The sequence below is a fragment of the Amborella trichopoda genome, chromosome 1, assembly GCF_054954075.1.
Source record: "Amborella trichopoda isolate Santa Cruz 75 chromosome 1, AtrichopodaSantaCruz75HAP2 v2.0, whole genome shotgun sequence".
NCBI lineage: Eukaryota > Viridiplantae > Streptophyta > Magnoliopsida > Amborellales > Amborellaceae > Amborella > Amborella trichopoda.
The window spans coordinates 35,896,395-35,908,396 of NC_142336.1; the positions used below are offsets into that span (position 1 = coordinate 35,896,395).

The 12,002-nt window shown below is 36.7% G+C and overlaps 1 protein-coding gene across 19 annotated transcripts in view; it reads right to left on the minus strand.

The window, feature by feature from the left end:
- ALB1 (ALBINA 1) overlaps positions 1-12,002 on the minus strand; it is a 34,469-nt gene that overhangs the window by 8,977 nt on the left and 13,490 nt on the right. For 8 of the 19 annotated variants that reach the window (XR_002280763.2, XR_016053166.1, XM_088863601.1 and 5 more), the window contains exon 6: positions 2,359-2,451. Coding sequence is in view for 12 of the 19 variants with exons in the window: in XM_088863601.1 (XP_088719727.1) it covers positions 2,359-2,451 (93 nt within the window). In the remaining 7 variants the exon portion in view is untranslated. Of the gene's footprint in view, positions 1-2,358; positions 2,460-5,333; positions 5,375-12,002 lie in introns of all 19 variants that reach the window. The other 11 variants (XM_088863603.1, XM_088863602.1, XM_088863605.1 and 8 more) reach the window with 3 other exon arrangements.

Here is a 12,002-nt window from a genome sequence, read left to right on the forward strand (position 1 = left end):
TTTAGCAAAATAAAGTGGTAAACAAGTAGTCGAACAACTCAAAGTTCATATTAAAAAAAAATACTGAAGGAAAATTCACATGAAATTCATACATGTGATCTCATCTGTAAAATTCGGTCACCAAATCAAGTACAAAATCGAGCAGTTGTTGAATGTTTTTCAGCTCAGTTCAGAAAAATTGAGTCAAGGCCCTAATCTTTCAAAATCAAGCACCATATCTTGGTTTTTCAATGAAATTAGGACTTGAATCTTTGATTAACTCCATTATTTACAAAAGCCCCAGATTTTGATTGATAAAAAACCAAAAATGAATCAACAATCTAGAGAATGGTGGATTTTTTCATCTGTTCTAAAAAACTGAGTTGCTGCCCTAATCACTCCAAATCGAGCCCCAAATCTCGGATTTTCAATGAAATTAGGAGTAGAATCCACTGACTAACTCTATTATCTACAAAAGCTATGGATTTGGTTGATAGAAATCCAAAAACGAAGCCACAATCTGCAGTATGACAGATTTTTTGAAATCAATTTTGAAAAACTGAGTAGATGCCGTAATCACTCCAAATCAAGGTCCAAATCTCTGATTTTAAATGAAATTGGCAATAGAACATACTGATTAACTGTATTATCAACAAAAGCCATATGTTTTTATTGATAAAAATCCAAAAACGAGGTCACAATATGCACCATGGCGTATTTTTTTGAAAACGCGAAGAGCACGAAAATAACAGCCCAAAAACATCAAATTTCGGTGTGTTTCCGGTTAAAATCCTCCATTTTATACTATTATATCAATAATTTCAGTCAATAATTGATGGAATAATCCAGAAAAAGGCTAAAACAGTAAAAAAATTCAAATAAAAAAAGAATCCAACAAAATCTCAAGGTTTCTGCATAATAACAGGCATTATTTAACAGGCGACCGTCACTGATATAAATAACGGCGACCGTTAAATAACTGGCATTATTTAAACATTTTAACGTTATTTGGGCGTTTTTTAAAAAAAACTGGTTCGGTTATGTAATAAACCGCTCGGTTAGCTTGAAAAACAGCGAGTTCATGTAGATTCCAGCCGGTTTTGGGCCGAAAATTTTTTAGGGTGTTATATGTAGCTATTAGGACCCCAAAACCAAGGATAACGGGAATGGGGAAGGTACCGGTTCTGTTCCAACCAGCTGGTTCTGGTTTGAACCGGCCGTTTTTTCCAACACTGGCATGGATAGTCGTAAACTAGTTTGACATGATCAAGGTCAAACTCAAAAACTTCACTAGTTTAAACCAATCTGGTCATGGTCATAGCATTAGTATTAAGTGCAAGCATGCGCTCGAAATAAATTCTTTTTTTTTTGGAAAAGACACCTATTTCATAAAAATTCATAGGAGCCTAGCATTGTTTTGTTCATTGTTACATCGACATCCAATTGCATATGTATATCCAGTAATTTAAAACTGAGACTCGGGTTGGCACTCCCAGGGTCCTGTGCCTGAGTCAGATTGCTAACCTGACTAAGTCCCTTTGAAAAAAATACAGAAGGGTCCATGATCCATTCAGACTCGGGAGAGTATCAGAGTTTCAGATCAGGACCCAGCACCACGCCATGTCCCCGTGACTTGAGCAAGTTTGAGCCCCAATTACCAAGTTTTGAAGCACCAGTATTATGTCTACTTTCAAATTGCCTTTGAGTACCATATGAAGGTGCTTTCAGGGAAGTAAGTCATTCATTGCACTTGGGTGAGAGATGATGCTAGGGATTATAAGGAAATTTCATGTACTTGTTTTATGTGTGAACCAAACACAACTTCATCTAGTTCTTCATTGGGATCGAGCATGTTTTAACACTAGGAAGATGCAGCGAAAATTTCATGTGAGGGTTTTTTTGGATCATATTCATGGGAAAAGAGATAATATGTTAAGATATAGGAGCTCTCCTCTCCCTGTTAGCCCATTGCTTTGGTTTTACAAAAGTACATTTCCTTGGACATGCATGTTCTGTTTTCTTGACATATTCCTCTGCATAACTCATGAGATTGAAAGGAAAATTTGGAAAGCTAGTACCCACAAATTAATCGTTCTGATTGACAGTGTCGTGAGATTGTAAAGATCAACATATTCATAACATTATGAAAAGGTAAATCCAGCCAAGTCACAAGTCAACTTGCTGAATTTCCTGACAATGCTTCAACTAGCCATCATAAACCAATTTATTAACACCCATCATCACAATATCATATATGGTTAGATTCAATGGATAACAACTATATTTTCAACCATCTTTTTATAGTTAAATATATTTTTAATCTTCCAAGGTACTCAACATAAATACTAAAGAACTATGAAAAAAGTTCCACCAACAAACCTGACAACCACCTCGAATAGCTTCCATAACAATGTACTTCAATTGCTCTCTGGAGATGGTCACGTCCTTCAAATACTCCCTCGCCAAAATGATCTGCAGCGCTTTGAAAAATAGGAATGGATTCCATTAGCTATGATTGCTGAAAACAGTCAAGAAAAAGAGCTTACCCTTCTAGCACTTCAGTGAAAAACAGAAGGGAAAGCTATCAAATGCCTATAAGATATGAATTATTTAACATTTCATCCAGGTAATTTAATGTAATTTTAAAATACCCAAACAAGAAATGACAAATGTGTAAAATGATAAATAATGTATGTCACATAGGTACTTTGATAAATTTCCCAAAGTAGAAATAAACATATCAAAATAGAAATAAGCATTTCCCATATTAACATTTCCCCCTGAAGACAACTAAAATTGTCCTTCTGAACAGCCAAATCTTAGGCGCAGATAGAAAGGGAACATTTCGCATGCATAACAAATGAAAAAATCAGCCAGACATTTTTGCAGAACCTTGATATCAATTGTGTGCCCAGAACGTATGATAGGAATGAAGTTCAAACACTTTCACTCATTTAAGTTAGCTTGCCTTCATAGAACATTTATGTTCTTCAGAGCCAGGTAAACCCTACAAAAACTATACTTTTATTGAAAAAATAACTAGTGACATTTTCTCCAATGCTTTTGAAGGTCTATGACTAAGATTTAGTTTGGATCATGGTCAAGGTATAAATGCGCTGGTTCAACTGAACCAAGTACCTGAGCTTGGGACCAGGACCAGAATGATACAGAAATGTCCTGTTTAAACCCCATCCAAAATCCATCAACCTTTTTGGAAGTTAAGAGGGGTGGGAGGGGGGGGGGAGGGGGAAGGGTGGGAGAGAGAGAGAGAGAGAGAGAGACGAGTATTGCCCAAGGTTTAATGGCTTCTGCAATGAAGCTGTCAAGATTAGAGAAAACTCCAATAAACAGCGGAAAAATGGAAAAACAGCTGAATTCCATTGAAACAAGCTGGAAACTCTAAAAAACCACTTGGATCCATTGCGCATGGCCTTGACGTTGGCTGTGGTTCTAGGCAATTCTTCCATAAACCTTCGAACTACAATTCCTAAGAGCTCCTACTCCGAACATGGTGGTAAATCTTCTTTAGCTGTCTTTTCTGGGCTGAAACAGCTAAGGAAAAAACTGAAATTCATGAAAACTGAGTTTAATGATGCTATCAGGCAGTTTCCTGGCAATTTCACTTGGTTTCTGGCAATTTCAGGTGAATTTCCATGGAAGAAAATCATCTGCCACCGAGAGAAAAAGGGAGAACGGTTTAGGATAGAAGAAGTTGCACTTCTCTCTCTCTTCTCTTGCGACACTTTTCTGAAAAATATATAGTGGTCCAACAAGATCAAGGTTAGATACAGTATAGAATATATAACATATAACATGGCCCTAAGGGGCTACTAATTCCTTTTTTAAAGCAAATGCAAAAAGTAAATATTTTATATCATTACAATAACAAGAGGGCATAAAACCAAGCTGCCCCTTGAGATCCAGACCCGACCGAGTAAGCAAACAGGTCCAGGGTCCAGAACCCAGAACAGACCCACAGGGTCCATTTACAGGGTCCAGACCTCCAGACCCATTGCTAGGTTTACAGGGTCCAGACCTCCAGACTCATTGCCAGGTTGACCTGACCTGTTTGACACCCCAGACAACGATAAGTTTGCCATCAATATTTGTTCCTTCACATATGCTGCTCATGTTGATATCAATATACTGCTTTAACGTTCAAGAGATGGAAAGTTTTAGCCAGCATCTTCTATGTTGAGCAGAATCAAACAAGATTATAACGGATGCAAGTACTGTGAAAAGCAATAGGTAACTTCAAATGCAATGCAGCATATTATTTACTAAAATCTTTATTCTGACTGAATGCAACAACAGGATCAAAGTGGATCACCTAGCTATGTCTTTCGCAGACAAACTAGTTACATGTAAGATTGTAAAGTTTCACATACCACCCCTATATTCCCAACAGGGAAAAAGAAACAAACAAAGTTATGCTCACAACACATTCATATGCACACAGCCACTTATCAGTAAGCATTGAGTATTCATGAACATGTATTGTCAAGAAATGGACAATCCTTAACTCGAAATAAAAGGACAATCCTTAGATATCAATATTGAATACTTGATGAGAGGAACCCCAGGTAATCTGAATAGAACAAAGTGGACTCAGAATCTCAAATTAAGTACATTAATAAAAAATTCAACTACAGCACCAACTTATCTACCTCATTCCATATATATATCTTATTTCCACATTTATATCGTTATGCTTCTTAACAGTTTTCTAGAAGATAATTCCATAATTATCAAAGAATAAGACAAACTGAATTACCAAATCCAACATCGAGATGCAGCATCAATGCATCCGTATCAGTAATATTTTTCTCATTGCTACATGCAATCAGAAGTAATTTGATCGTAACTGTTCAAGTTTTATACATATCGTAACTGTTCAAGTTTTATACATTTTATTGAAAAGCAGTACGGTTTTATATCCTTCAACAATTAATACACTTTTTTGGTTGGAATAATTGTTAATGCTCTTCTTAGTTTGCATACACATTAATGGCCCAATCGGAAAGCCATCTTCTCTCAGTTTCAAGATCTTGCGCTCATACTTTGATTTAGTCACTAGTTCCAAACTGCCTTACCATGCCCAACAAAAAGTTGCAGTACCTAATCTCATACATATTCCAAAGATACCATCATTTATGGACAGGAAATTGTTTCCAAGGGACCAGATAGTTCCAGTAGTAAGATGATAGTCCATAAAAAATAATAAGAAATTTACTCATACATTGACAAAAAAATTTAAAGCACAATAATATATTGATAGAATTCACTCAGACACTCTCTCATAAAGGGAAATCTATCATCTAGCCCAGATGCAAATGGACAGAGATAAATTGTACCTAGGTGAATGTCCCAATGGATCCAACTACAATTACTCCGCCTGTCAACATGAAAAGATGTGCCCTTTAGAGTAAGCTATACCATACCCCATCAGATTAGTGTATAGTGACCATGTGTGTACATGTGCGCATACACAAGCATATGGCCATGGAGTTTGTCATGAACATAATAACTTTCATTATAATAATTAGCACATTAATCACTCAGACAAAGTTAGGACCTTATGTCAATATGAAAGTTATAGTTACAACAAGGTAGGATGAGTAACAAACTTTCACATAATTATACAAGTCATTGTGATATTAAATCTAAAATTTTATTAACTTGTATCAACAATCATACAGAATTATATCTAAAATTAAAAGTGTCTTGAGGTCCAATTCAGTTTTACACTAGGACGGTCAACAATTGTGGCTATTTCCTACTTAAGCAACTAATTGAAAAGTTTAGGGCGAAGGGAAAAGACCTCTCCATGGTCTTTATTGATCTAGAGAAATCATATGATAAAATACTTCGAGATTTAATTTGGTGGGTGTCGGAAAAGAAAGGAGTCTCTAAATACCCTATTGACTTAATAAGAGATATATACGAGGGAGAGCTAACTAGTGTGCAAACAACTAGTGGAGAGATGAATGAGTTTTCAGGACAATAGGTTTACATCAAAGGTCAACATTGAGCTCACACTTCTTTGTCTTAATTATGGATGACTTAACTAGGCACTTAGAAGATAATGTACTGTGGTGTATGTTGTTCGCGGACGACATAGTTTTGAACTTTTGACCGATGAGACCCGAGGTGGTGTTAACACAAAGTTAGAACTTCGAAGAGATGCTCTAGAATCTAAAGGTTTTAAAATTAGCTGCACTAAGACAGTGTATAGAATGCAAATTTAATAATAATAGGAGTAGAGATAAGGAAGTAGTTAAGATTGACGGCCAAGAAATACCAAAAATTGTGCAGTTTTGATATCTTGGGTCGATAATTCAAGAAAATAGAGAAATTGAGGAAGATGTACTTAGAATTAGAGCTAGGTGGGCAAAGTGAAGATGCAATGGTAGTTTAATGTGATCGCTAATAGAACAAAATTCAAAGAAAATAGGAAAGTGTATTGCTCTTTTCTTAGAGAGGTGAATGTGACAAAATTGGAAGGCATATATTGCATGTTACAAAATAGGAAGGTGTATATTACCCTATTGTATTACCATTATATATACAATGAAAGAACCACCACAAGAGGGGTGTGGGCACAATTATTTTTTTCATAAAAGTTCCTTTCTCTCTCAAGTTTTTCTTCATGGTATTAGAGCATCATTGATCCCAATCTCAGCTTTCGATATTAAGTTCGAATCTTTGTCAAGTAAGTACCTCTCTCTGTCCCAAGTTCGCATCTCTTTTCCCTTCCAAGTGCTATTAAATCTCTATTTGATTGCTCAAACAACGTGCAGTAAAGTAACCATCTGGGTCATACAAACATTCTCCAAGTTCTATTAGATCTATTATTCACTAATATGACTTCCTCTCTCATATTAATTCACACCATAGTAACAACCGCCATATCCATCTTTAATCCTTTTTGTTATTATTATTACCAGCCCTCATACCACAGTAACAACCCTCCCACAGTCATATGGACTCCTCCAAACCTCTTGCTAAGTCTTTCTATGTCTCTCTCTTTTGCAAAGCGTTATCCCCTAGCCGTCCTCCATCTCACGACCTCTCACTATCTTCAATCATTTAACCCTCACGTCCTCTTCGACAAGTCATCATGCCCTCACATCTTCTTCCGTTCAAGCACACAATCTCTCTCTCTCAAAAAAAAAAAAAAAAAAAAAAAACCATCCATATATCTCCAAATTCCACCTATGCTCAAATGGATATCTCATCCTCAGTATCCAAGTATCCCTATCCCTCCACTCTTCATGTGGGAAACTTTGTGTCTATTAAGTTGATTCAACAATTATTTATTATGGGAAACTCAAATGCTCTCTCTCATTGAGACTCAGAAACTTTTTGAATTCATTAATGGTGATTGCCCTACACCAAGTCAAAAGATCTGCTCTCCTGATGGTTAGAGTGAAATAGAAAACCCAGATTACAAATCAGGGCTAAAGTCCGACCGGCTTCTTAAAGGTCTAGATCACAGGAACATTATCAGAAAAATGTCTCAGCCTTGGTATTGGCTTTAAGACTTCTGCAAAAGTTTGGAAATGCCTGAAGAATACCTATGTAGGTAATTCTCAAGCTAGGGGGTTCCAACTTACCCAACAACTCCAACTATGTAAGAAAGGGAATTCAACCCCATCAGAATACATGCACAATTCAAAAGTATATGTGATGATTTGGCGGCTATTGGAAAACCTGAACCAGATGAAAATAAGGTTTTTTGGCTTCTTAATGGACTTGGTCCAAAATATGAAAGTTTTTCTACTACTATGCTTAAGCCACCAATTCCTTCATATTCTGAAATCATACGTCTTCTTCAAAGCCATGAGATTTGAAATCAGCCCTATATCTCTGAAGAACACTCAGATCCAAATCAAAATATGGCCTTTGTTGGACAACAAGAAATTTTTGGAACCCAAAGAGGTAACCAGAATTATAGAGGTAGAGGGAGGAACAACTTTGGTGGTCAACATTTCTTCAATTCTCGAGGACATGGGTTTGCTCACACGAGCTAGATCAGTAATGTGGGGTACCCCAGAAAAATCAAGAAAGTGGTAGCACACTTTCTATGCGATACATAGATCAAGGGTTCCAACAAGATTCCCAGATACAACAGCCAGCTCAAACACCTCGAAAAAATTGTCAAATTTGTGGGAAACTTGGACATACTGCATTGAAGTATTGGTATCAGTTCAACCACATGTACCAAGCATAAAATATTCATCAAGCCCTTGCTGCAATGACTTTATTTGATTTACCAAACTCAAAATGGTTCCCAGACACACGTGCCTCGACTCATATGATAGGAGATCCAAGTAAGATGCAAAATCTTTGCCCCTATAGAGGCACAAATAGAGTTATGGTTGGGAATGGTGAACAATTAACTATTTCACATGTTGGTGATACAAAAATTACTATTGGGCCTGGAAAATTTAATGTTTCTAATGTTCTTTTGGTGCGTAAAATGAAAAAGAAACTATTATCTGTTAGTCCATTTACAATAGATTTCCTTTGTATTTTTGAGTTCTCATCAATGGTTTTCTGATTAAGCAAAGGAGCACAAGGAGAACTCTGGCCAACGGAAGTAGAAAGGGAGGACTGCATGCACTTGAAGAAGTGAAACAAGCTTTAACATCAGAGGATTTGTGGCATCAACGTCTTGGACATCCTCAAATAAAGTTGTTCGTTACTTAGAATCTAAATAGTTGATCAATATTAATGCATGGAATAAATCTCATTCTGTCTGTGCTAGTTGTCAGATGAGAAAAAGTTGTCAGCTTCCTTTTAGTGGTGTTGTAAAACCTCTACTGAACCTCTCTTTAAGATTCATTCAGACTTATGGGGCCGTACTCCAATTTTATCTAATCAGAATTATCGATTTTATGCGGTATTTGTTGATGATTATACTCGTTTTACTTGGATTTATCTTTTGAAATGGAAATCTGAACTTTACGCTGCATTTATGAAATTTCATCGTATGGTTGAAAGGAGGTTTGATAAAAGAATTCGAGTTTTTCAATGTGATGGAGGTGGTGAATTTGCTAAGAAATAATTTATTACTCATCTCAATGACAATGGAACTAAGCGACAATTATCATGTCCGGGAACCTCTGAGCAAAATGGACTAGCTGAAAGGAAACATAGAAATATTGCAGAATTAAGTCTTACAATGATGTTTCATGCAAGACTTCCTAAACGTTTTTGGGTTGAAGCCTTTCCATACTATAGTGTTTGTGATCATTAGAATTCCCTCTACCAATTTGAAAATGGATTCCCTATACTCATTATTGTTTGGACACTTACCAGACTACTCCTCACTTCGAGTATTTGGTTGTCAGTGTTTTCCATTTCTTCGAGGCTATACTACAAACAAATTTAGTCCTCGTTCTCTTCCATGTGTATTCTTCAGCTATAATATTCAGCATAAGGGCTACAATTCTACATCCACCACAGGACAAGTCTATATCTCTAGACATTATGTATTTGATAAAAATATATATCCTTATGCTAACCCCAACTCTTTGTTTGATAATACTTAGGTGCAGGGGGAGCTTTCCACCTATGCAGAATGGTCAGAGTGTTATGAGCCTGACATACTGACTCCTTCCTCTTATGATTCATCACCTTCACATGAACCACCCATACAGGATGCCCTTGATGTATCTAGTCCCTCCAATCCTTGTTTGCCTATCACCGATGATAGCTCTCCAACTTCTCTTATAGAAGAAGATGTCACCACTACAACACCAATCCAAGATGTCTAAGATAATGCAACACACAATCATGGACGAAAATTTTACCACTCAAGAAACCAAGCAATCTAATTTTTTACCAACCTCTGAGCATTCTTACCATCACATGGTCACAAAATCTCAAGATGGTACTCGAAGACCTCAGATTCTCCTATCCACGACAGCATCTCAAGTGCTCCTACTTTTGAAGCTATCCCTTCTAAACCTAAAACCATTAAGTTTGCCATGGGTCATTCAGGTTGGCATCATGCGATGGAAGAGGAAATTGAAGCCTTACATGTTAACTCAACTTGGAAACTAGTTCCACATCTTCCAAGTACGAATATTATTGGATGTCGTTGGGTCTATAACTAAATTAAAGTCTGATGGTAGTCTAGAGAGACTTAAGACCAGAATAGTTGCTAAAAGATACAATCAAGTTGCTGGAATTGATTTCTCTGAAACATTCAGTCCTGTTATTAAGCCTCCTAGTATTTGGATTGCGCTCACCATAGCTATTGTGCTCCACTGGCCTATCAAACAGCTTGATGTGAAAAATGTTTTCCTGTATGGTTTTCTTAAGGAACCTATATTTATGGAACAACCTCCGGGATTTGTGAGCTCAAAATATCCAAATCTTGTCTGCAAAATTAAAAAGAGCTTTATATGGTCTCAAGCAAGCACCACGGGCCTGGTTTGATCGATTTAATGCCCATTTATTATCATTGGGGTTTTATTGCAGCATAACTGATTTATCTCTATTTGTTTCTGGCACTACTCAAGGCACTATTATCCTTCTCCTTTATGTTGATGATATTATTGTTACTGGTGATAATTCAGATCTTTTAGAATGGTTCATTTCTCAACTTGGAAGGGAATTTGTTATGAAAGATCTTGGACCTCTTCACTACTTTCTTGGCATAGAGGTATCTTAGACGGAATTTTTCTATCTCAAAGCAAATATGCCCGAGATCTCCTTGATCGCTCTCAGATCCTCGGTGCCAAATCTATTTCAACACCAATGACAATGAAAAATACTATTCATAGGAATTCTGATCCATTTCCTAATACATCCCTTTATCGGAGTATTGTTGGTGCACTCCAATACATTACCATAACATGGCCAGATCTTTCTCATAGTGTTAATACAGCGTGTCAATTTATGCATGCCCTTACAATTGCACATTTCCAGGCAGTGAAGCGGATTCTTCGTTATCTTAGTGGTACACAGTCATGCAGTATAAAAATCTTATCTGATAGTTCCCTTGAGTTATATGCTTTCTCTAATCCAGACTGGGCTGAATGTCTAAACACTCGTTCAACAACTGGTTTCTGCACTTATCTAGGTTCAAATTGCATATCTTAGAGTGCTAAGAAACAATCGACTGTAGCTTGTTCAAGTGCTGAAACAGAATACCGATCTATGGCATCCATTGCTGTAGAATTGATATGGATGTCTTTTATTCTTCGAGATATTGGGGTGCCTCTTTATCAGCCACCAACACTTTTTTGTAACAATATCAGTGCTCTCTATATGACAGTTAATCCTATTTTTCATACTTGGACAAAGCACATTGAGTTAGACTATCATTTTATATGTGAAAAAGGTTGCTCGTGGGTTGCTTATCACTAGATTGTTTCCTCTCGCAATCAAGTAGTTGATATCTTCACCAAGCCTTTGCCACGAGATGTTTTTTTGAGATATATGCTTCAAACTCGGGCTTCAAATGCCTCCTCAGTCGAGTTTGAGGGGGAGTAATAAAAACAAAATTCAAAGAAAATAGGAAAGTGTATTGCTCTTTCCTTTGAGAGGTGATTGTGACAAAATAGAAAGGCGTATATTGCATGTAATAAAATAGGAAGGTGTATATTACCCTATTGTATTACCATTATATATACAATGAAAGAACCACCACAACAGGTGTACGGGTACAATTATATTTTTCATAAAAGTTCCTTTCTCTCTCAAGTTTTTCTTCAATCGCTACATACCAATGAAGCTGAAGGGGAAGTTCTACAGAATGACTGTGAGACCAGCTTTGCTTTATGGGGCAGAATGTTAGGCAGTCAAGAAACGATATATCTATAGGATGTGTAGTTCAGATGATGATGTTGAGATGGATGAGTGGCAAGATAAGAAGGAATAAAATTCGGAATGAATATATTTGGGAGAACTTAAAATGTGGCTCTAATAGGTGATAAGATAAGAGAAGGTAGACTTAGGTGGCTTGGTCATGTACGGTGCAGACCCAGTACGATACCTATAAAGATGTG